The sequence below is a fragment of the Cervus canadensis genome, chromosome 22 (genome assembly GCF_019320065.1).
Source record: "Cervus canadensis isolate Bull #8, Minnesota chromosome 22, ASM1932006v1, whole genome shotgun sequence".
Lineage (NCBI taxonomy): Eukaryota > Metazoa > Chordata > Mammalia > Artiodactyla > Cervidae > Cervus > Cervus canadensis.
Genome location: NC_057407.1, coordinates 35,067,552 through 35,094,432, shown reverse-complemented (window position 1 = coordinate 35,094,432; position 26,881 = coordinate 35,067,552). Strand labels below are relative to the sequence as shown.

At 36.8% G+C, this 26,881-nt stretch overlaps 1 protein-coding gene across 1 annotated transcript; it reads right to left on the bottom strand.

The window, feature by feature from the left end:
* Positions 1–2,746: 2,746 nt before the first annotated feature.
* Positions 2,747–4,704, bottom strand: LOC122424696 (core histone macro-H2A.2-like). The gene is given in 3 exon segments (XM_043442781.1): positions 2,747–3,494; positions 3,496–4,434; positions 4,437–4,704. Coding segments are annotated over 3 exon segments (1,413 nt in total). The 5' UTR covers positions 4,527–4,704; the 3' UTR covers positions 2,747–3,110.
* Positions 4,705–26,881: the final 22,177 nt, after the last annotated feature.

The window sequence follows — 26,881 nt, the reverse complement described above, 5'->3', positions numbered from 1 at the left end:
AAATATCAATAACCTCAGATATGCAGATGACACCACCCTTACGGCACAAAGTGAAGAAGAACTAAAGAGCCTCTTGATGAAAGTGAAAGAGGGGAGTGAAGAAGTTGGCTTGAAGCTCAACATTCAGAAAAATAAGATCATGGCATCCAGTCCCATCACTTCATGGCAAATAGATGGGGAAACAATGGAAACAGTGACAGACTTTATTTTTTTTAGGCTCCAAAATCACTGCAGATGGTGACTGCAGCCATGAAATTAAAAGATGCTCACTCCTTGGAAGAAAAGCTATGACCAAACTAGGCAGAGACAAACCTTTGTGTCTTAAAAAGCAGAGACAAAACTTTGCTGATGAGGGTCCATCTAGTTAAAGCTTTGATTTTTTCAATAGTCATGTATGGATGTGAGACTTGGGCCATACAAAGTGCCAAAAAATTGATGCTTTTGAACTGTGGTGTTGCAGAAGACTCTTGAGAGTCTCTTGGACTGCAAGGAGATCCAACCAGTCAATCCTAAAGGAAATTAGCCCTGAATATTTACTGGAAGGACTGATGCTGAAGTTGAAGTGAAGACCTTACTCATTAGAAAACACCCTGATGCTATGAAAGATTGAAGGCAGGAGGAGAATGTCATGGTCCAGGCGTGGGTTGGTAAAGAATTTCCAGATATGAAACAGAATGAGAGGGAAAATAAAGTTTATTAGAGTGGGAGATGCTGTTGCAACAGCGGGCCAGCTCAAGGGAGAACTGACATTGAACAGGGGTCCTTAGTCCACTTTTACATCCTGGGTACAAGGAGTGGGATGGGGTCTTGCAGGTCATTTGCTGATTGGATGAGGCATGTCTACTGGGTGGGGGAAGAGTAGGACAAATACCTTCTCCCTATGGGGTAGGAGGGGATACAGGTTATACTGTTCCATTAACAGTTACAACATAGGGGAGGGAAAGACGATAAGTGTCTGGCTTTTCTGCTCTTGTATTCCAAGATCCTCCTTGGTTTTATCTGCTTTTTCGTCCTTGGGTCACCATAGAGAAGGGGATGACAGAGGATGAGATGGTTGGATGGTATCACCAACTTGATGGACATGAGTTTGAGCAAGCTCTGGGAGTTGGTGATGGACAGGGAAGCCTGGCGAGCAGTAGTCCATGGGGTCGCAAAGAGTCTGACATGACTGAGCAACTGATTGAACTAAAGGGTTATGATTTTAACCCAGGAATTTGGGAGAGAAATCAATTCAGCTCTTAATATCTAGATGTGTATTTATTTTCTCACTGTTGCTTAAGAATATTTTACAAGAAACTTCAAATGAAATGGTCATAACAAAGTTATTTGCATCAATTTCCTCTTTATATTTACAGAGCACATATGGTTTCTGCTAAGGTTCTGAATGAAATTAGTAGGGTGATGAAATTTCCTCCATCCTTCTTGAAATACTTGGTTCTAATGTAAAAGAGCCAGATGCATGTAGGTTTCGGATTTAATGTCTTTTTCTCTGTATCTTCCTATTTCTTAGCATACTTTCTGATCTATAATACAGTATTCTATATCCCAAACATTCCTTACTCATTTATGCCTCTAACTTTTCCCCCCTCAACTTTCCTAATAACTATAGAAACACTACATATGCTTCAAATACAAGATTAAGAAGCTTCCCTGACTCAACCCACTGTAATTAGTTGAACTCTCTTTTGCCTTGTACTATGTTTAGCTGTGTTTCTATAATACCTCTGTGGTAGTGGTGGTTTAGTTGCTAGACTATAATTTCATGGGGATAAAGGTTGTATCTCTTTTATTTTTACATTTCCCTTCTCTGATCCATACGCCCATCTCTCAATTTTTCTCCTTATGCCTGGATAAGTATCATAGTGTCTAATGATCAGCCTCAAGTCCAATGTATGGTTACTCAATAAAGTGACCAAAAATAGGCTTTCAACAATTTGCTTTCTATTAAAACATATCATGTCTAGCATGGCCTCACTGCAAGGTAAACCTCATGTTCTCCATGACCCATGGTGGCCTGTTTTCAATCCCTGGAAAACTCAATGCTCATTTACACTTCAGGGTCTTTCATTTCTGATTTCCTTAGCTTGAAATGCATTCTTCATAGCATGACACCCTAATTTTAATCCAGGTCTCAGTTCAATTGTCAGATCTTCAATAGCTCTCCCTGATTGCTTTAATTAAAATAGTGTTTCTGTTAATTCATTAGTCTGTTTTTTTTTTCATAGTATTTGTTACTATTTGAATTTATTTACTTATTTACATATATACACTAGAATGGAGGCTCTATGAGGGCAAGAGGTTGTCTATCTTTTTATTAGTTTATCTCCATTGTCTAAAATAGCATATTGAAAGTGAAAGTGAAGTCGCTCAGTCGTGTCCGACTCTTTGTGACCCCATGGGACTGTAGCCTACCATGCTCCTCAGTACATGGAATTTTCCAGGCAAGAGTACTGGAGTGGGTTGCCATTTCCTTCTCCAGGGGATCTTCCCAACCCAGGGATATTAGAGGAACTCAAAAAATGTTTGATTAGTGAATAATCAAACAAGCTTGTATTTCATGTTATTCTGCACGTCAGAAAAGGAGGTATATCTTTTTAGTTTTATTTCATTTTGATGAAAAGTGAGCTGTCAAAGTAACAACAGTATATATTTTATTTAATTAATGAAGATCATATGCATTCAAGCAAGATAAAAACTGCTAATACCTTCATGAACAGGCGTCCTAATACTCTTTTTTTTTTTTTGTAAGAAAGACACTGGATCTTTTATTTTTTTTTTTCCTTTCATTTTCTTTAAAAAACAAAACAAAAAAAAGCCTGAAGCAAAATCTTTTTAAGAGTAGTTACAGATATTATAGGGTTAAAGGTGGGGGCACTAAGACAGAAAAGAAAAGCACCAGTGAGATGCCTTTCTAATTTTCTTCTCTCCCATCACTGAATACAGACAGCCAACAAAGCCCAAGTCACTTTCTTTTTCCGCCCTCTTCCCTTGCAAAAAAAGGAGAAACAGAAGATTTTAAGAATTTTGAAAAGATTTTGTGTGTGTGTAAAAGTCAATGCTATAAATCTAAACAAAGTCTGTTTTTTTTTTTGTTTTTTGTTTTAAAAGTTCTAAAACAACAGGAAGAAAACACATAGAAAGAAAACCCTGGTGGAGACCTGGTTAATTATGGACTGAGGCTCTTTTTTAACGAGAATATAAAATAATAGAAATGCAGAGGGCTCTTCCCATGGGCAGGGCCTGCTCCTGCATCTCCTGCTACCCGCTTCCCTTTCAGCTGCCCTCTGCTCCCCTGCCGTCACCCTTCCTCTCTCCTTGTAAAGATAAAACCCCGCTCCTGTGACTCTGATCCTCCTGATTCCCGTTGGTGAGTGTGGTGCCCACCTGTGGGCGCAGGGCGGCTGCTTGGCATCAAGCTTGGCCATCTCCTGTACGTAGATGCCGATGCTCTCGCTGTCGAAGAGGAGGAAGTAGACGTTCTTCAGCGAGGATGCCGCTCGAGTCATCAAAGTGGGCCGAGATGGCTTTGAGGGTCACCTGGGCTGCCGTCTGTTTGGGGAAGCAGTTTCTGCCGCTCTGGAAGGGCGGGAATGCCACCGACTTCAGCTTCTTGTCCTCTGCTGCCGAGAGGCAATTTTTGATGGTCTCTTCAAGCTGTTCTTCACATTTGTCAGAGCCCCACTGCGGGATGTGACAGTGGATGACAAATTTGGCTGCAAGTCCGCTCGACTGGCTGACGGCGGCTTCAGCTCCTTCCAAAGGGCCCTGGGACTTGCGAAGCTCCTTTACTGTTTCCAAGAACTCCTTGCCCCCAGCCTTTTCCAAGGCCTTACCTATATCTTCCTTGAGGTCAATTTCGGCTGTGGTTGGGTGGACGATGCCCTCCACTCTCATGGAGCCAATATGGCTGATGTCACTCTGGGTCAAGGACAGCTTCTGCCCTAGAACAAGGCTCTTAGAAGACAGGATAGTGAATCCATCCCCTGGCCCATCTTCAGAGGTGGAATTTGAAGTCCCTTCTTTATCGCTGTCCTTTGGTTTGGACTTTTTGGATGTCCGTGGTTTGGCAGCCTTTGATTTCTTTCCCCCCTTCTTTCCTGATGTGGCCTTCCTTCCTCTTTTCTCTGGGGGAGGGGAGAGGATAGTTTCTGACTTCCCTTTGGTCCCTCCCTTTTTGGCCAGCAGTTCAGGGTGGATTCTGGGCAGGACGCCTCCGCTGGCGATGGTCACTCCTTTTAGCCGCTGGTTGAGCTCCTCGTCATTGGCAACAGCCAGCAGGATGTGTCTTGGGCCTATCCGGGCCTTCTTGTTGTCCCTTGCTGCATTCCCAGCCAATTCTAGAATTTCCGCTGCCAGGTACTCGATGACTGCGGCCATGTAGATGGGAGCACCCACGCTGATCCGGTACTTGAACGTCCCTTTCTTCAGGTACGGTACCGTATCAGCCTGCCCACCGGGAAGATGACCCCGGCCCTGGCTGAACGCGACAGCTTCGACATTTTCTTCTTCCCGCTCTGGCCCGACATCTTGCCTTAGTTTCCCTCTCAGCTTGCTTTACACGGTGGCCTCCGGGCACTGACTCGATGCTGGTGCTGCGCCGCCTGCTCCGGGTGCCCGGTGCCCTCCGCACGCCGCTCCCCGGGCACAGGTTCGGCCGGCTCGGCGCCGGTGCCGGCAGGACTCTTTGCCTTTCTTTGGGTTCTATCTGTGCGTGTCAATCCCTAATACTCTTGAATTACCTCCATGAGTATGAAATAATTGCCTGCCTACTATTTGTATATGTTTGCTTGTATTTGCTTTATTTAAAATTAAAAAAAAAAAAATCTTATGCATCAAAAGTGCAAGTAACAAAAGAAAAAAATAGATAAATCAGATTTCATCCAAATTTAAAGTTTTGTGCATTATTTTAAAAATGAAAATAACCTTGTGGAATGGAATAAGCTATTTGCAAATCATGTATTTGTCTACAGGTCTAGTCTTTAAGAAATATAAAGGACTCTTCGGTTCAGTTCAGTTGCTCAGTCAAGTCTGACTCTTTGCGACCCCATGAATTGCAGCATGCCAGTCCTCCCTGTCCATCACCAACTCCCGGAGTTTATTCAAACTCATGTCCATTGAGTCAGTGATGCCGTCCAACCATCTCATCATCTGTCGTCCCCTTCTCTTCCTGCCCCCAATCCCTCCTAGCATCAGGGTCTTTTCCAATGAGTCAACCCTTCGCATGAGGTGGCCAAAGTATTGGAGTTTCAGCTTCAGTCCTTCCAATGAACACCCAGGACTGATCTTCTTTAGGATGGACTGGTTGGATCTCCTTGCAGTCTAAGGGACTCTCAAGAGTCTTCTCCAACACCACAGTTCAACAATATCAATTCTTTGGTGCTCAGCTTTCTTTATAATCCAACTCTCACATCCACACATGACTCTTGGAAAAACCATAGCTTTAACTAGATGGACCTTTGTTGGCAAAGTAATGTCTCTGCTTTTTAGTATGCTATCTAGGTTGGTCATAACTTTCCTTCTAAGGAATAAGTGTCTTTAATTTCATGGCTGCAATCACCATCTGCAGTGATTTTGGAGCCCCCAGAAATAAAGTCTGACACTGTTTCCACTGTTTCTCCATCTATTTCCCATGAAGTGATGGGACTCTTAAAACCCATCAATTAAAAGACAGCCCAATCAAAAAATGGGCAAAGTACTTGAATTAGGCAAAGTGCTTGAATTAGGCAAAGAGGAAAAAAAATAGCTAAGGAGAACATGAGAAGATTCTCAACGTTATTGATCCTCAGGGAAATCCAGTCAAAATGACAATGTTGTACTACTCCATATCTGCTAGTATAGAAATATTAAAAATAAAAATTAAAAAATATTAAAATGGATAATAAGTGTTGACAGAGAGGTCGACAAATTAAAAGATTCATACATTGCTGGTTACACTGTAATTTGGTTTAGCCACTGTAGAAAATAGTTTGGCAGTTCTTCAAAAAGTTACACATAGAATTATCATATGACCTCATGATTCTGTTCTTAGGTGTATATACAAAAAACTAGGTACTCAAACAAGTATACGTACATGCACATTTTAACAGCCCTTTTTGCAATTATTATAAGGTGGAAACAGCCCAAGTATCATTAATAAATGAACCTCAAAACATTACACTAAGGAAAATAAATCAGATACCAAAGGTCACATATCATATGATTCCAGTTGTATGAAATATTCAGAATAGATAAATTGAGAGACACAATTGGTGGTTGTCAGGAGCTGGAGGAAGAGAGGTTGGGAAAATTTTCTTAATATATAAAGGGTTTTACTTTGGAGTGATGAATGTTTTGGAGTTACATAAAGGTGTTAGTTGCACAACATTGTGAATCTACTAAATGCCAATGAATTGTTGACTTTAAAATTGTTAATTTTATCTTATGCAAAATTCACCTCAATATTATCTTCAAAATGAATGATGCTGATTTGTCTGGTTAGCACTATTTAATTTACTTGATAAAGACACTGAATAAGTCTCTTAAAATAAGTAAAATATAGTATATTAAATTTATTGTATATACTGATTATGTAAAAAATACATAGTGCTTAAACCATATACCACCACTCAGTACCAGTTCATCTGCATGTCTTTAGAGAGTGAAAATGTTCTTTCCTCTTTTAGGCCGAGAGATGATTTACAGTCCTACAGAGAGATTCACCAATTTAATTTCTTATCTCAACCTCCAGTAACCACAGTATTCCCTTTTGAACAATATTGAACATTCTTAATAGGTACATGGGATATTCAACATGATTTTCTTGATCAGTAAGTATTCAAATGAGGCATTTATAATTAATTATTGAAATCTTCTAATTACATATTCTTTGGATCATTAAAGAAGCAATCCTATCAGCTGTACCAAGATATCCCAGGAAGACCTACAGGAAACTAGTACAACCCGAGATTGGATGTTATTCTGAGGTAGAAACCTAGAGGGCAGATTCAACTTTGAATTATGGGCTGTGGCCACCTCAGTCCTTTGTCCCAAACTGTCCATCACCATGTATGCTCTGAGAGTAGATGAAGAGACCAAATGCTGTTTCCTCTACCATAATGAGGACTAAGAAAATGAATATTTATACTTACAGTTTCCCCTGCCACCCCTGTCTCTCTGGGGAAACTGGACAAAGGAGACAAGGGTTTGGAATTATACTAGTTTGCTAGGGCTGCCATATTAAAATACCAAAAACTGGGTGACTCAAACAGTAGAAATTCATTGTCTCACAATTCTGAAGACCAGAAGTCAAAACTGATTTATCCAGACTGTTTGGTTCCTTCTGATAGGCTGTTAGCAAAGGAAGCATCTGTTCTAGGCCTCTTTCATTGGTCAATAATGTCTAAGTTCTACTAAAAAGTTATAAATACAAATTTATATGTATATTTGCAAAAACTTGTTCAGTAAAATTAAATGGAAAGCCTTTTGGGAGATCTTTATTGAAAATGTTAGCTATCTTGATAAAAAGAACACATGTCACTAGCCTCTGTCCATTCTGTTTTTATCTTACCTTGAACTAAACAAATGGTCAAGGACTTTGGTATCATGAGGTGAGAAGCAGGAACACCAAGGATATTGGAATGATAATACACAAATGAACTTAATAATAATATGACTGAGTAGTTGAATGAATTTTGACTCCTGAGTATCCTTGATATGGCCAATATTAATTTGTAATATAAAAACCACTGAGAGTTAGGTTTAGGTTAGCTGTAATCAACGTTCTCCTGATAAACCCTGTTAGAGTCTTTCTCCAATGAAATACATATGGATCTTCTTTTATTTTATTCTTTTTACTCAACCATACTTTCATCACATTTCATCATTCCTTCAGAAGGTTCTTCACAAATAAGAAGCAAATACAAAGAATAACTTAATCTACTTACTAAGGCTGGGATTAAATACCTCAAAATGTCAAAAGGTATCCCTGAATATGGGAAGTATGGTTATTTTTCTTTCCTTATGTATTCTGTATGCTCCAAGTTTTTTTTTTCCCCCAAGTAAAATTATTTTCCATAGACCTTATTTCCATTTTCTGTTTAAGAGCCTGTGGAAGTACAGCTTAAGACATGCAGTGGCTTGAGCAGTAGGAGCTGAAGATCTGTCTCCAGTGGCTTAGTCTTCAGCAAGGAATTGCTGGACTGGCACTGAGGAACCTGCACAGTTTCAGACCAGTCTGCACCTAAGGGTTGAGTAACAATAATCTTAGCACCTAGAGCAATGCATTCTCCCTGAAATTCCTCCTTGGCTGTGGCATTTTCAGTGGGAACACATTCTTTCTTCTCAATTTCATTAGAATCTCTATAGAAATATGGGATGGGCATGACCTGCCATGAGTGTTCACAGGAACTGGTGTCACACACGTGCAGAATTTCTGGGGCAGCATCCATTCCATTAGACCTGCCGGGTGCGTTCCCTTGTTGCACTGGATGGTGGTATCCACATAGTGAGGTGTTAGTCTGTGTTTCACAGAGTGATGGTGGCAGGTTAACCAAGCCTCTTCCAGGAGAGGCTAGCGGTCATCCCTGGAACCCGCTAGCAATGGAAATTATAGCTCTCCGAGGCTGCATGGATCTGATCAGTGAAGTTTCCCAGAGTGAAGCAGCCAGCAACAGCAGTAGCTCCAGGTTCATCAGAAAGCTTCAGCACAGTTTACCGGGAGAATTCCTGGAGGATATGACACTGATGGGCTTTTCACGTGGCTCAGTGGTAAAGAATCTGCCTGCCAATTCAGGAGACACAAGAGACGTGGGTTTGGTCCCTGAGTTGGGAAGATCCCCTGGAGTAGGAAATGGCAAACCACTCAGTATTCTTGCTGGGAAAATCCCATGTACAGAGGAGCCCAGTGGGCTATAGCTCATGGGTCGCAAAGAGTTGGACATGACTGAGCCTGCATGCATATGACACTGACATTAGTCAAGTTTTCAGTGGAAATAAGGGTGAAAGCTGCCAGCAAAAACTTCCCCAGGTTTTCTTTAGATTTATGATGTAAATGTCATCATTTTATTTCCCGTAGATGTACTGTTCCATTTAGAAGTCAAGGCTGGTGCCACCTAAGTGGGTTCTTGCTGCAAGGAATTTGAGGATAATTTGAGGCCATAACCCTTTCTTAGTTTTCAGGACATCAGGTATTCTGGACATTGCAAAGGCTTCCCTTTAAGTTATGACCGAAACCCATAAAAACACCTCATCCCCATGTGCCTTTCCCTGGGTAAGGTTCTAACCTGTTCTGTAAGTGGCATATATTACTTTCAAAAATCAGAATAAAATAATTAATGTTACATGAAAAAAAGCTAGAGCAATGTGTGTATTCTGTGAAAACTGGGATAAATTAGTAATCACTGATTTAAATCTATTAGTTTTCTTATATCAGTTATGGACTCTGCTTAAATAGTCATTTATCATTAAAATGTTTCACATCGTGTTGAGTTTACATCCATTTAAATTTTGCATCTTTTCACTCTCACAGTTTGATGTGATTTTTAAAATGAGTATCCTGTTACCATGGAAATAAATGACATAGGAATGCATAGATTAAATTGGAACGGAATCAAATACTAGATAAATTCAGAATCCATGCAACACTTTCATTTCAAACACGTACTTTTTCTCTCTCCACCATCTTCATAAATGGTAGTCAATCCAAACAATCTGTCCTAAAAAAGTTGTGCTCCTAAAATATGCATTTCTGGTGATTTGAATCCAATGTAGCCACTGCAAAAAGTTACAGTGACATTTGATGTACTTTTAATCATGGATTTTTTTTTTTTGACAAATGGATAAATAGTTATCAGAATTCCAAGGCCACAGACAACTAAGCCTTTGTCTTTTCTGGCACAAACAAGTGAAAATTTGTGTAATTGTACACTGAATTAAGGGCTTCCTAGGTAGTGCTAGTGGTAAAGAACCTGCCTGTCAATTTGGGAGAGAGACAGGTGTTCAATCCCTGGGTCAGGAAGATCCCCTGGAGGTGGGCATGGCAACCCACTCCAGAATTCTTGCCTGGAGAATCCCCACGGACAGAGGAGCCTGGTGGGCTACAGTCCCTAGAGTCGCAAAGAGTCGGACATGACTCAATCAACTAAGCACACACGCATGCACATTGAGTTAAATTCAAATGGTTAAATAATTAATATGATTAGAAATGTTTTCTCCATAATGGGATATATTTATATCTAAATATCTGTATCTATCTATATATAGTTCCTTTGGCATGTAGTTACTACTTTTGCCTTCACTCACAATTTTACCTTAGTATACCTTGCAATAGGCAATGTATATTTTTCAAGAACAACTGTATGTTTGCTTATTATGAAAAACTCTTTTGTATGTATAACTCAAAGCCTTAGTACATTTTCTTATCTATTTGGCTTTTGTTGCTTGATTAGCCATTAAAAACTTCATTTGGAAATGAGTCCCCCTGGTCTTTCTAGGAGATGGAAGCTTGTATTTTTAAAAATTTCCATAGAGACAAGTAGAATGTTGAGTACACACCAAAAGTTATTTATATTCATAAATAATAATTTCTCTACCTAAAATGATTAGAAAAACTTAAGTAAAATCTTTGAAACAAAACAGCTTGAAAAGATCTACAAACTGGCTCTCTTTCATTTCTAAAACTTGCAGTTTATAACTTAGAAGTCCCTTAAGAGGGAAGAAAAATCTTACAGCTTTGAGTTTAAACAAATAATTTCCTCTTTTTATTTCTGTCAACACATGGGTCTATTTCTCATGTAGGTGGTGAAAGGTTTGAGAAATTTGATTAACTTACGGATTTCCTTAAATATTTCACCAAGAACTGAAATCTATTTTAACTGATGGCAGTTGTTTTGTTATAATTGCATATCTTCAATTGTCAAGAGTTGCTGAAAATATTTTGAAGCAATTTAAGTCTTGATGGTTGACTAATTGATGGGTCTTTTTCTACTTTCCTAACAAAAGGCTACATGATACTGTTAGAAGTTCCCTTTCCCAGGGTGGTTCTTCCCTAAGCAAGTAGTGTTTCCAGAGAATAGTTGAGATCTCCAGTGGTTTGACTGGTTGATCTTCTATTCATTTTTTAGCCACAAGCCAAGAGAATACTGGCAAACATTGTTCAGTACCAAAAAAAGTATTAATCTTTACAAGAATGTCTTACAGAAGTAAACCTGTAGGGTCTTAAGAAGCACAAAGTGATTGTGAACACAGGTCTCCTGGGTTAATAGCTGGGAATCAAATGCATTAGGAAGTCCAGCAGGAAGGGGCTGATAAGGAATATTCTTAGTTCCTTTGGATATAGCAGTATTTAAGATAAAACTGAAGTACATTTTAGAATGCCCAAGTCTAACTTGAGAATAAAACATGGAATGAATGTTGAAAAGAACAGCAGGAAAGCATTAAACATTTTCTCACACTAAACTAAATATTTGTAGTTCAAAATAACTTCCAATTATTTTAAGGATTCTCTACTTGTGAACTCGCGTTCACATAGAAGACAGACAGTCAGGTGTCTCCTAAAAGAGCCACAAGGAGTACCCAATATAAGAAATATATTTATAAAGATATAAAAAATCATACTAAATATGACTATCATAGTTATTTTTATATGAAATAAGCTATGTTATATAATAAGCATAAATGAGTTAATGAGTTTTGTCTTTGTTTTTATTTTAATAGCCTGAATTAGAAAACTAACATGCTATTTCCTATCCTTTTTTGGGGGGGGCATTTTTATTAGAGCGTAGTTGATTTACACTGTTGCATTAGTTTCAGGTGTTCAGCAAAGTGAATAGCTATATATATACATATAGCCACTCTTTTTAAGACTCTTTTCCTATGTAGGCCATTAGTGAGTACTGAGTAGAGTTTCCTATGCTATACAATAGGTTGCTATTAGTTATGTATTCTACATATAGTAGTGTGTACATGTCAATCCTAATCTTCCAATTTAAACAAAATCACATTGCCTTTTCTTTCTGTTGTTGATTTAAACATGTAAATTTGTTTATGTATCATATACTTTATGGTTACAAACAATATTGCACTTTATATATGTAGGAATATATATATATATATAGGGATATTGCACTTTATATATGTAGGAATACATGAAGATCAGTCAAATGAGAACAAGCAAGAAATATTTACTCGGAACTTGCTATAGCAAGGAAGTCAACCATCATTACTTGTTCTGGCTGACTCAAATGTAGGCAGCGCAGTGGAAAAGCTTTCTAATGGGGAAAAAAAAAAAGAGAGAGATGCTTCAGGTATGCCCTGATTAGAGGTGGTTGGCATGGGGAAGCTGCAGGTAGGTAAGTTAAGAAGTGGGATATCCTATTTGATTGCTTAGGGGTGTTTATTTGGGGTTTCCTGCTTTGTCTTAAGTTGGAATGGAACAAAAATTAGGGAAATTGTCACTTATTAATCAAATCCTGGCCATGTGGGGCCAATTATTATAAGGATTATGCTTGGCTTTCTAGATAAATAACTAGAGATGTCAGTCTGACTAAGTCTAACTTATAAATAGATTAGGTATGTAGCTAGTAATGAGTTAATTTCCTGGATTAGTTGTTGTGGATCAGATCAAAGTATCTCTCTCTCTATCTGTGCTGACCATTGTCTGTTTGCTTATTCAGTCTATCCTAGGCTACTCAGTAACTTGATATTTTCATTTAAAGGAGAATCATTTCCAAACCTGAAATCAGTCCATATATATTTTCTTTTTTATAATAGCTGCATAATATACCATACAATAAGTAGACAAAAATGTTAGTTAGCTGTTTTGAAGGACCTCCAGATAGCTTTCAGTGTTTTATGTTTTTAAAAAAATGCTACAATAGACATCCTTAGTTAAGCATCTTGACTTAATGGTCTCATTAACAATACTGGTCAAATTCCCAGACTTCATTTATTCTATTGTTTATTATTTTTTTCTTATTTATTTTTATTGAAGTATAGTTGCTTTACATTGTAGTTATGATAACTCCTGTTATATAGCAAAGTGATTTGTTTATACATACATTCTTTTCTATTATAGTTTATCATAGGATGTTGTTTTATTTTTTTAATTTGGAGGATAATTGCTTTATAATGTTAGTTTCTGCTGTACAACAACATGGATCGGCTGTAAGTATACACATGTCTCCTCCCTTTTGAAGTCCCTCCTACCACTGTCCCCCGCCATTCCATGGCTCTGGGTCATCACAGAGCACCGGGCTGAGGCCTCTGCGGCACACGGCGCTCCCACCAGCTCTCAGCTCTATACACGGTGGTGTACACATGTCAGTGCTACTCTCTCAATTTGGCCTGCCTTCTTCCTCTGCAGTGGCCAGAGTCAAGGGTTATGTTTATTTGAAATGTTAATACATACAAATGCATCATTTTGAGTAGTTTTAACAAAGTTCCTATAAAGGACATCACTGTTAGAAGCTAAGATCCTTATGCCCTAGATTTTGATCTCCAGACGTCAATAAAGATTAGATAGCAGATTTTCATTTCAAGGTGGCAAAGGACACACATGTGGCAAGTCCACAGCATCCCATTCTTAAAAGTCACTCCCCTAAAAAGATAACTGGAACAATGGAACTTTGAACAATCATTGGTAGATAGAAAAAGAAAACTGTAGCTCCAAAGATCAAGGGATAAACTTATTTAAAAGGGATATTGCCAGTGTATGGATAAACAGAAGTTCCAGGAGCAATTTCTGGATCATTGGCACAAACTGATCAACTTTGGTTAAATGCCTCTTGGAATAGGCAGCAGTTTCCATGTATATGTTTCCAGGAAAGAGCCGTGAATAAGTAAGTCTACATCAGAGACTCAGGCTGGTACCTGGTTATCTGGCAATGAATGACTGAGAGGAATAAGGAGTATTACAGAATAACCAGCTGTTTGGTCAGTGTCTAGTTCCTCACACCCATTCTCACTGATAATGGTAGAAGTGAAGGCCATGGCTGGAGCTGGTGAGTTGTGCAAAGAGCAAAACAGATAGTCTAATAGGAATTCTCGTCTACTAAGATGAATACAACAACTAAGATGAATGCAAACCACACTGGCATAGACTTAAACATATGGAAACAAAGTCAAGAGAATAAGATTTTGAAAATTTAAATGTTATGTTTTAAGAATGATTCTGTATTTTATTCAATAGCAAGACTAGCTGGATATAAGGAAGAACCAACTAGAGTCAAACAAATAAAAAAAAATTGTTGAGATAGGCTAAAGTGCAAAATGGGCATGGCTGTAGGGTGACTGAGAAAGCTGGAAAATAAAGGGAGAGATAAATGACGAAAAAGTGAAGAGACTTGGAAATTAGGTTCAGAGGTGGAAAAAACACCTAAATGGAGCTTTAAAAGAATAACATATACTAGAGAGTAGGCAATAACTAAAGGGCTAAAAACGGAAATTCTTCTCTAATTAAAAAAAAAAAATATATATATATGTATATATATGAGATAAAACTGACACACTCAGTGTTCACCAGGGTTTACAAAAGCAAAACAAAGCAAATCAAACAGAAGACAAAACAAAGTAAAAAAAAAAAAAAAGTCCAAGCCAGTTGATTCCAAATATATTTGCATATATCAGAAATTTGAGAGCATTAAGGTTGGAATAAAAATCCTAATAGCTTCCAGAGAAAATAAATTCTCTGGATGACCACAATTAATTTATATAATTTGTTTCTGTGAGGATTCCACATAATTTGTTGCCCAGGGTGGGATATTTGTAAACTCGGAAGGACTCTGTCTGTGCTTCAGTCTCTCTACAAGGTTTGGTTCCATCTTTCTGGCAACCTGTCACTTAAGCATTTAATCTGCTCTTTTGACCTTTGACTTGATGCCCTATTTTCTGTCTTTTCTTCTTCCAAACAGATTCTTCACGCAAAGACTTACAGTTCACGATAATACTTTTCTGAGTTGGCCTTATAAATTGAGCCCTAGAAAACCCTATTGGCATTGCATGGCCTTCCTGAAAATGACCTAGTCTCTGCTTGCAGCCTCCTGGCAGTCTGCTGTCAAGACATTGCGTCTTGACAAAGAAAGGAGATTGTAGAAGAAATTTTAAAATATTTGAAGCTTATATTTTAGCCCTTAATAATGGGTTATAGCTCTTTAAAACATTTATAGTATCTGAACACATTTAAAAACTATTTGTGCTGCATTTGAACACATTAAAAATATCTGTTATGCATTAATACATTCTCCTTGAATAAATTAAAATATTATAGTTAAGACAAAAATGTTTAATTTCCTGTCATTTTTAATATTGGTTCTTTTGACCATATTTAAAATAGTCAAAAGTTTAAGGTGTAGCATTCCAGACCTTTTTCCCTGTGTAGTTATCTACATAAATCTGTGAAGAAATATAGTTTTTTTGATGTGTTTAAAAATATAAACAGTATCCAGTTATATATTTTGTCCTTTACTTGGCTATATGCACTCCAGTACTTTTCCACGTGAGTGTGTATAGGAGTTTATCACTTTTGAAATATATGATATTCTTTACTATAGATATATCATTATTTATTTAGTCATCACCTTACTCATGAACATTGAGGTTGTTTTAAAACATTTGTTTTTGTAAATAGTTTTTTTTTCTGTTTACAATGATGTAAATAGTTTTATAATATATGTCATTGAGCATTATAATCATTTATTACTCCAGGATAGATAAGAAGTAGCTAGGTTGGGTCATGGAACTTGCTTGTCTGACATTTTAATAGATAGTGTTAAATTTCCCTACAGAATGACTATGTTAAGTGACATTTTCATTAGCAGTGGAAGAGAGTATCTATACCCTCAAACTCTCATAGACATTGGTATTATTAACCTTTTAGTGTTATTCACTCAGTTGTGTCTGACTCTTTGTGACCCCATGGACTAGAGCCCACCAGGCTCCTCTGTCCATGGAATTCTCCAGGCAAAAATATTGGAATGGGTAGCCATTTCCTTCTCCAGGGGATCTTCCTGACCAAGGGATCAAACACTGCTCTTCTGCATTGCAGGCAGACTCTTAACTGACTGAGCCACCAGGGAAGCCCTTATTAACCTTTTAAACACATACCAATTCACTGGGTGAAAAGTGAAATTTCATTGTTTTAATCTCTATTCACTGTTTCATTACATTTTCTCATGTATCTCACACTTTTTTTTGTAGGATTGAACCTAAAATCACTCATCACTAGGGTATGCATCAATAAAGTTTGTATATTAACATACAAGTCATATATATATATATACATAAACATATAATACTCTGAAATCTCAAAGACATTGATTGTTTTCATATATTTGTAACAGTTTTAAGTTTTTTAATGGAAACTTCTGTCAAGAATCTGTCACCCATGGCTAAATGAAGAAATGTTCTTTCCAAAATGAATAACACTTTGTATAGTCACAGAACAACATTTAAAACATAGAGCCATTTTTAAGCACAGTACAAGCAAATTCAGATATCTGGTCCATGGTTCCCAGGGTAGTAGGACACATTCATGTTCTGTCTCATAATATATTGCATCCCAGATTATTTTTTATTATAATTGCATCATTAACAACTCATGATTTGTTTTCAGCTTGTTTCTTCTATCTTTCTTTACTTCTGTTTCTGATTTCTTTACATGTGCTATTTGAACACATATTTAGGATTTCATCTTTATTTAATAGCATTTTTGAGTCTATTGCTTGAATGATTTTTGTGGTTGCTCTAGGTATTACAATATGCAAATGTGAATTATCACAGTCCATTGGTATCATTATCCTTTACTTCAAGTGGAATATTAAAAACTTGTTTCCATTTAGGTCCTTTGCACTCCCAATGAAAAAAAAAATATATCCATACACTTGTCCCAAGTATTTCCTCTCCATACACTAACACAACAGATGTTACTTTTCTTATTTCCACCAACAGATATGAATTAAGAGACTTATCAGGATAAGTCTATTATATGCCCTTCTATTATTAATTATTGTATTCTATTATTATTTTATTATTATTACCATTCCATTATTATTTTCTTTCTGAATTTTATACCTCTGTTACCATTTCTTTTATGCCAAGGAGATTCCTATAGATAATCTTTAAATTAGGTTTGTTGGCAACAAATTTTCTTTGTTGCTTTTTCCCCCCTCTGAGAAAGTCTTCATTAAGCATTGAGGGTCTTTATTTTCCATTACTTCTTGATAGACACTGTTTCTAGGTATAGAATTCACATCTAACAGTTCTTTTTTTCTTACATATAACAGTATTACTGAATTACTTTTTGTAATCAGCAATACACTCTCACGTCTTTCCTCATTCAAGCTGTGTTTTTCTGATCTTGGTATAATGAGTCATTTTGAGTTGTGTTTTGGACATTTTACATGTTATGTTAGGAGTTTATTGGTATTATTTAAATCTTTTATTCTAGTAGGAAGTATCTGTTCAAGTTTAGCATGTAGGTTATAGCCTACTTTATATGGGCTTCAATCCAATGAGAATTCTAGTTTTCTGATCTCTTGCAATGCTAACCTGTTCTGCTTTTCTTTTTTTTTTTTAAATTTTTTCTAGTTCTACTTGGCATTTCCACTGAATTCTTTCAGGAAAAACTTTGGGGATGGGTGGTATTTCCATGGCCCGTTGGGTGGCATTCATTAGATTCCTGATATTCATTAGATTCGCCTGACCTATTCTCTAGCCATCCAGTGCCACTGGGTATTCTACACTACCTTTGCTGGTGCCTCTGGGGCAGGGTGGCTAGCCTTCCCTTTTCTTAATCCTTTGCCCACAGAGAGCAGACTTTACTTGTATTTGTTTGTTTCCTATGTCTGTTGGCAGTTAGAGATTGCAGCCCTCTCTGCTGCCCAGTCTAAGATATATGACAAATTTTATGTGTATCATATTTCAAGTTTTAAGTCCTTGATAGTCCAACTTCTTATTTCCATTTTTCAGTTTTTTAAGTTATTTTCCGTGAAATTATTTCCAGAGTATATAGTCAAATTCAGAGGGGAGAAGCACAGAAAATTGAATCTATGCCATCTTGCTACCTGAATTACTTTTTGTAATCAGCAATACACTCTCATGTCTATCATTTCACTTGTTTTTTCCCAAGGCTCTGTGGGGCTTGTTCTTGTCAAAGTGTGACTCTATGAGGTAGAATTCAAAAGATTTGCATGAAATGTAAATGTATCTAACTTCTAGGTGGCAAAAATTTAACAAAATAAGCCTCTGCTATGAAAACAGAACACCCTGAAACTTACTATTAAAAAGTCAACTATTCAGTTCATGATTCTGTGGGTGAATTGGACTATTCCTACTGGGGCTCCAAAATCACTGCAGATGGTGACTGCAGCCATGAAATTTAAAAGACACTTGCTTCTTGGAAGAAAAGTTATGACCAAGCTAGATAGCATATTAAAAAGCAAAGACATCACTTTGCCAACAAAGATCCGTCTAGTCAAAGATATGGTTTTTCTAATAGTCATGTATGGATGGATATGAGAGTTGGACTATATAGAAAGATGAGCACCAAAGAATTGATGCTTTTGAACTGTGATGTTGGAGAAGACTCTTGAGAGTCCCTTGGACTACAAGGAGATCCAACCAGTCCATCCTAAAAGGAATCAGTCCTGAATACTCATTGGAAGGACTGATGCTGAAGCTGAAACTCCAATACTTTGGCCACCTGATGTGAAGAACTGACTCACTGGAAAAGACCCTGAGGCTGGGAAAGATTGAAGGCAGGAGGTGAAGGGGATGACAGAGGATGAGATCGTTGGATGGCATCACCAACTCAATGGACATGAGTTTGAGTAAACTCTGGGAGTCGGTGATGGACAGGGAGGCCTAGTGTGCTGCAGTCCATAGGGTCTCAAAGAGTTGGACACGACTGAGTGACTGAACTGAACTATTCGGGCCAAGTTGGCTGATCTCTACTGGATCGGCTAATGTGTCTGTGGTCTTTCTTTAGGTCAGAAAGATCTTAAAAGCCTCCCTGACGTGTCTTATAGTTATTGGATGTTGGCTGACATGATGGATGGAAATATGACGTTACCTATCTTCTTACAACAAGCTATCTCAGTTTGCTTCTCATAGTAGTGGAAAGATTCCAAGGAGAACAAGAGAAAGCAGGTCCTAACAAAGAACATTTTTCAAATCTCTGCTTGCTCTATGTTTGCTATTGGTCTCATCAGTCAAAGCAAGTCATAAGCTTAAGCTCAGAGTCAGTTGAAGACAGTGACTCCAAGAGGATGCAGATATAAGGAGAGGAAGAATTTGTGGCCATTGAACGATCTACCATGCCCACAGTCAAGGTCTGAGCCATACATATTCACAAGGTAGCTCTTATTTGCATTACTTTTATAACTTATAATGCCTATTATATCTATTACCTCATTTGTTTTTCATGAATACCCCATGTTTAATATGTAGGAAGGCATAATGTCCTCTCTGATATAAAATTCAATATGTTTATTGCTAGTCCAAATATGACTTATATGTTGACAGTGAAACAAACATTTACACAAATAAATGTATAAGTAAAGTTTTGATACACATTATATTAGGAAATTCTCCAGGGTAGGGAAGTGTTAGCTATAATATAAAACCTGATGTTTTTATTCTTTGCTACCTCTTCCAAGCATAAAGGATATCTGATAGTTATTTTATTCTAGGTTTTGTTGAAAAAGTCCATGTCTATCTTAATCACATTTTCCATGACTTTATAAATGATGAGGATATCTTCTGTGCAGATGGAAAGAATTCTTACTTTTAGTCTATTCTTACATAAACGAGTCTTAAATTTACTGAGAATATTTATTTGCTTGATGAAAAATGGTTCTAATTTTAACTATATCTTTGTTGAAGGTGCAGTTATAACAACACAAGCTTGTACGTTTAGACTTACCATAATTTATTTGGATGTTAGGAGAACATTGTCTTTGCTGTTTGGTACTGTAATTATTATCTATATTTTATTCTATTAAACATATGTCTTTTAATGTTTTCTATCCTTGGAAATCATTTATTTCATAATTTCAATTTTAAAAAGTCACTTCTAGTTTACTTCAGTGTTTAGACCAATAGTTTAGCATCCATTATTTAATAAATATTATTTTTTGTTGTTTGTTGTTTAGTCGTTCAGTCACATCCAACTCCTTGTGACTCCATGGACTGCAGTACACCAGGCTTCCCTGTCCTTCATCATCTCCCAGAGATCTAAATATTAATCTAAATATTATTTAGATTTCTTCTTAGATGTACCCCTCAACAACTGCAGTAACAGGGGTTTATATTCTCTTTCTGAGGTCTTTCTGAAATCCTTGTTAGTTCTTTCCAGTTTATCTTCATCAGCTTATAACCATTCACATGAGCTTAGTGTCATCTGCAAACTTACATATATATTTCCCTTTTCTGCATTCTTTCTTTTAGATTAATTATTATGTGAGAATCTGAACTTTATCAAAATGTGAAAAAAAATTAGATAGTGTTTACTCCCAGGTACCCCTCTGCAAATAATTCTCTACCCATAAAAATAATAAGCTATCCCATCTCTTTGTTTTCTCTCTCAGCATTATGTAGTATATTCCGGAAAATACCTGCCTTCTAACATTCTGTTCCAGAGTGGAGGGAAATAGTGTTTGGTAAATATGTAACACAGTTTAATAGATTGTCAAAGGCTTACTAAACTCAATAATTGACAGCTATTCCTTTCCACTTTGTCTATACATTTATTTTTCTTACTGGAGCACTCTGGTAAGGAAGGCTCTGTGCTATTTATCCTTAGAGTAACAATGTGACATGTCTTCCACCCATTCCCCCTCCTGGACAGGTTATGCTTCCTTAAGTGTGCAATGAACCACTCTGCTTTATATATTGCACCAATCTGCTAGGCATGTAAGAGAGAGTTACTGGTCTGAAATTCTAAATCTTTCCACAGTGCTTTTTTTATGGATGGTGTCAAAACAAAGGCAAATTCAAAATAAATAAAACCATCACTCTCATTTATAAGGTTAGGGCTTAGGACAAGCAACAACAAGCACAGATACCTCAGTACCTTCCAATGCACTTTTTCTTAGTCATGTTAGTGACACCACCAATGTCAGACTAGCCCTGCCTCACTGGCTTTATTGAAATATAAAATGCAAGAAGCGTCCTCTTATGGTGAGTATCTCTGAAGTCAATGTTTATGCCAGTGACTTTCACCTGTGGGGAGAATTTACCATTCTTGGGACATTTGGCAATGTCTGGAGACATTTTTGGTTTCTACAACTTGGGCATGATGGTGCTACTGTCCTCTAATGGATAAGGATCAGAGGTCCTACTGAACATTCTACATTGCACAGATGAACTCCTAAAAACTAATTACCTGGCCCAAAATGTCAGTGCCACAAAGACTGAGAAACAGTGGTTTACATTAGCTTCTTTTGCATATGTTTACTCGTTTAGTTGGCACCCTTTGTCCAGTGTAACCAAATGTTCACCATAATAATGAACACTGATATTTGTTTAGCTAGTATCCTGTTGTGCACATGATGTCACAACATATGAAGAGCGTTTTTTTTGCAACATACCCATATGAAGTATATGATTTCACTTTTCGCCTTAATTTTAACCAGGTTATCGATACTTAAACAAAAATTGCTTTGTAGTGTATTGTCTTTGGATAACTCCTACAAACTTTTTGTTTTCTGTTGACTCCTAGGTTCACTTAAACACTGCTCATCATATTGAAAAGAACTGCAACACTTAGTAGTAGTGGTTTGGATTATCTGCCTTCAGGATAAATCTGATTCTGAAATTATCCCTATGAACACATAGTGTTTCATAATGGGCATTGAACCTGGAATCTACAGTCTACAACTTCCTGAGCTGCATAAATACAGTATAGAAATATCCAACCACAATAGCATTGTTTCAAAGCAAATAACTGTTTCCAAGAAAACCTGAGCAAAAGTAAAATAGTTGGGAGGTAGAAAAGATCAGATGTCTTTTAGGTCCAATGCTTTAACTCATTTAGACCAAATTTAATTTCTTTCTAGCTAAGGCATATGAGGAAATGCTAATTTGCATGAATTCTTTAGCAGTAATATTCATTAAGATCACTATGGTTCGTTGCAGTGTCAAAAGACACTTTTATTTTCTTTCCAAAGCTGATATGTATTAATGAGAAACTTACTGACCCCTTCTTTTTTCTGTGTGTGACCCATAGAACAAGAATCACTAGGATAAAATCAGCAATTTCACAGTTCTTGTTCTCTGTCAAACAACGACGCACTGACAGATCCTTCAGGTTTGATTCATTAGGAGAGTTTTTCATATGTAAGGCTAATATGCTATGACTTTTAGCTCTCAGTAAATTTAATCATCGTGCAATTTATGTGTGCTTATTCACTTTATTTCACTTTACAGGAGGCATATGTGCTTTAAAATATAGTGCCATATGTGCACAGAATCAGAGAATTTTTAAGCTTGAGATCATTTAGTCTCAACCTTGTCATATTAGAGTAGAAACTGAGGCATATGATGAATGCCAGGCTGTGAAATAATGAGTCAGACTGTGAATTGTAAGTTCTTAGCTCACTGTTAATTCTTTTTGAGCTATTGCTTTGCTCCTATTATAATGCTTTAAAATTAAAATAAAACTTGATTTTATAACATGATTAATTTTTTTCTTACCAAGAACTGTGAAATAACTGTTTTGCATTACAGATTATAGTTGATAGTTATCCTCTCTAGTAAATAAGTGGAAGGTTTTAAAAATAATGGATTATTTTATACAAATCATTCCTTATAGGATCAACAGTGTCTTAGGAATAATAGCAATCTTTTACTTTTAGATCACGTCTTCTGTCTGCTATCTTGTAGGCAAAGGAATGATGAACATTACTGTAGATTAAAAAAAATTTCACTACTTACTATTTTTGCAGCTTTGGGCAAATCACTGAGCCTCTCATTCCTTTCCTAGAATAAGAAAAAAAACAAAAAGGCTATATCCATCAGCTTCATAGATGGTGTTCATGAATTAAGGTAAAGTAAATGAGATTACTTTTGTAAGCTAAAAAAAAAAGAGAGATTTATATGAGCTAATGTTACCATATAATTGAAATACTTTTGTTCAGACCCAAAACCAGTGTTTTCACATTCTGCTATCTTAACCAGTTTCTTATTTTTATTATTTGAACACTACAGATGATGCATCCTGACTGATACATAAATATGTTAAAATATATAGAAGTTGATTAAGCTTTATAAAATATTTTAAAAATGAATTTCATTTTTTAGAGCAGTTTTAGGTTCACAGAGAAATAGAGTGCTTCCTTGTCCTTAATATCTGACAACCAATGATCTTTTTAATTGTCTCAGTAGTTTCGCCTCTCTCCAAGGTGTCATGCTGGTGGAATCATTCAGTATGTGGCCATTTTGGACTGACTTTTTTTAGTTAGAAATACACATTTATAGTTCTTCCTTGTCTTTTCCAGGCTTGATAGCTCGTATCACTGAATAATACTACATTATCTGAAGGTACCACAGTTTATCCATTCACTATCTGAAGGACATCTTGGTTGCATCCAAGTTTTTGCAGTTACTAATAAAACTGCTATTATTAATATAGCTGGATGTTTTTATATAAATATACATTTTCAAATTCTTTGAGAAAATGTCAAGGCATGTAACTGCTAGATTGTGTAGTAAGAGTATGTTTATTTCTCCAAGAAACTGTCTGTCTTTCAAAGTGGCTATGCCACTTTTCATTCCTACAGGCAATGAATGAAAGTTCCTATTTCTTCATAGCTTCACTAGCATTTTGTCCTGGTAGTGATTCATTCTTTAATATGTGAATTTAGTTGCAATTTTTAAATATTTTTTGTTAATTCAAATGAAGCAATTCCTGTTGATATGTAAAGTACCATGGACATACAAACATTCAGCATATCCACCTCCAAAATTTTAAATAGAGATAAACACATTCCTTTCAAGATGGAGGATTTAATTTTCAGTGACATTTTAAAATCTCTCCTCTTTCCTGTTTTTCTCCTATTACCTTGATTTGTAAGTCTGTTTTTTATGCAACAATACAAAGCATAAAAATGCTTGTATATGAGACCATTCCCATATGTTTCCTGAATAAGCATCTAAGCCAACAAGTGCAATTTTATCTCACCTTTCTGCTTTACCAAGTTCTTTTCTTCAAATAATGGATGTCATGTATATTTCTTTAAAGAGGAAGCAGGTAAGTTTTGATTTAGTGTGGAAGCATCTAACCCAGTTAACAACAACACTATCTCTATTCATTGTTATGAGACAGATATTTAAAGTTAAAGCTAAGCAGATTTTGCGGGTAAGTGTATTTGTGATTCATAACAGATGTGAAGAAAAAAAAAGCACATTATACACTTAATGAAGCAGAGGTCATAAAAAATGGTATGCACATTTGTTAAAGGAAAAAAGAAAAAAAATAAGAATGTGAGGTCTGCAAAAAAAAAACCAAAAACTAAAGAAAGCCAGCTAAATCAATATTTTGTTGCTTATTGAAAAGAGCTCAGTGGTATTTGAAAATCAACCTTTTGATTATATAGAAACAGTCTAGCATTAATAAAAATGTTGAATAACCAATATATAGTATTAACTTACCATATTTAAGAAAAATAAATATCATATATTAACACATATATACGGAATATATTAACACATATATACCATAGAAAATATGGTACTGATGAACCTATCTGAAAGGAAGGAACAGAGACACAGGCATGGAGAACGAACTCGTGGACACAGCAGGGGAATGAGAGAGTGGGGCCGACTGAGAAAGCATCATGGACATACATACACTACCATGTGTGAAACAGATGGCTATCGGGAAGCTGCTGTGTAACACAGGGAGCAGAGCCTGGCACTTAGTGATGATCTAGAGGGGTGGGATGGAGGGCATGAGAGGGAGGCTCAATAGAGAGGGGATATGCATATATAGTTATGACGTATTTGCGTTGTTGTGAGGCAGAAACCAACACACCATTGTAAAGCAATGATTCTCCAATTAAATACCATCTTTAATTGAAATGCATTTTGTGTGCTTTGGGTCCAGTCTGTCAACAATATTATAGTCCTTGTTCCTATCATTCACAATATAGTGATGCCAAAGAAGCAGGGTTTGGCCCCTGGTGAGTTGGTTCGCCTGTGGGGGAAGGCATTAACTGCTCTGGCTTTCCTGGATTTCTGGCTGGCTTTATGTCACTTTTCTTTCCCTGGATTAGGGTAATTTGACAGTCCTCAAATTTGGATGTTTTATGTGAGTTATTTCACCTTTAATTCTGAATCTTAAAAAATGTAACACCAAAGCTCTTTTACTATCACCTGCAAGAAAAGACTTCCAGGTTTTCCTCCTCCTTCTCCTTCAACTACCATTACCACCATCAATACTACTATACCTCCTGGCAGCTATCACTGATCAAGAATCTAAGAAGTGCAAGCACTTTATGAAATGCTTCACATCTCTTATCTCACTTCATCTTTGCAAAACGTAATTATTATTTCCACTTTACAAATGGGGAAAGTGAGCCTCAGAGAATTTAGATCACTTGTCTATACACATATAATGATGCATCCAGTATTCAGCTTGAAGCTGTGGGGCTTCAGAGTCGGTACACAGTAACTACAGGTTATTCTGCCTTTCTGTAGCTTTTACTCTATATCAACTGGTAAGAGTTACTGTTTTCAATGAATTATTTCTCCATAACAAAATTAGGTAGTTCCAAGGAAGGTTTAGAAGAGATTAATGTCATCAGTAACATCACAATGTGTTAAATGTATTCATTATTGACTGTGCTCTTGTATCACATCTTTCTATATTTCTCTCCTTTCATGCTCTCTTACATTGAAGGTATACACACCAAGAATGCCATAACTAAAAGTCAAGAGAATCTTTTGTTTTAGACCAGGTTTTGCACTCACATGACTAGATCAATGGATATAGAATAACAATAGAGTTAAGAAGAGAAAGCAATACAAGATTCATGAAAAGAAGAAAATATCTGGAAAGGTTTTGTTTTGTTTTTTTTTTTTTGGCAAGTCTTTCTATTCGTTCCTGTCAGTTCAGTTGCTCAGTCATGTCTGACTCTTTATAACCCTATGGACTGCAGCACACCAGGCCTCCCTGTCCATCACCAACTCCCGGAGCCTACTCAAACTCATGTCCATCTAGTCGGTGATGCCATCCAATCATCTCATCCTCTGTAATCCCCTTCTCCTCCCACCTTCAATCTTTCCCAGCATCAGGGGATTTTTCAAATGAGTTAGCTCTTAGAATCAGGTGGCCAAAGTATTGGAGTTGTAGCTTCAACATCAGTCCTTCCAATAAATATTTAGGACTGATTTCCTTTAGGATGGACTGGTTGGATCTCCTTGCAGTCCAAGGGACTCTCAAGAATCATCTCCAACACCACAGTTCAAAAGCATCAATTCTTCGGCACTCAGCTTTCCTTATAGCCCAACTCTCACATCCATACATGACCACTGGAAAATCCATAGCCTTGACTAGACGGACCTTTGTTGGCAAAGTAATGTCTCTGCTTTTTAGTATGCTGTCTAGGTTGGTCAGAGTTTTTTTCTAAGAAGCAAGTGTCTTTTAATTTCATGGCTACAGTCACTATCTGCAGTAATTTTGGAGCCCCCAAAAATAGTCTCACTATTTCCATTGTTTCCCATCTATTTGCCATGAAGTGATGGGACCAGATGACATGATCTTAGTTTTCTCAATGTTGAGTTTTAAGCCAACTTTTTCATTCCTGTCACACCGTCTCTAAACAAATTTGCCCTAAGCAGAGAGAGTGTCACTTAGTTTATGCTCTCAAACTGTCATGCTCCCATCTTAAGGTTATTCTTGAAGTTCAAT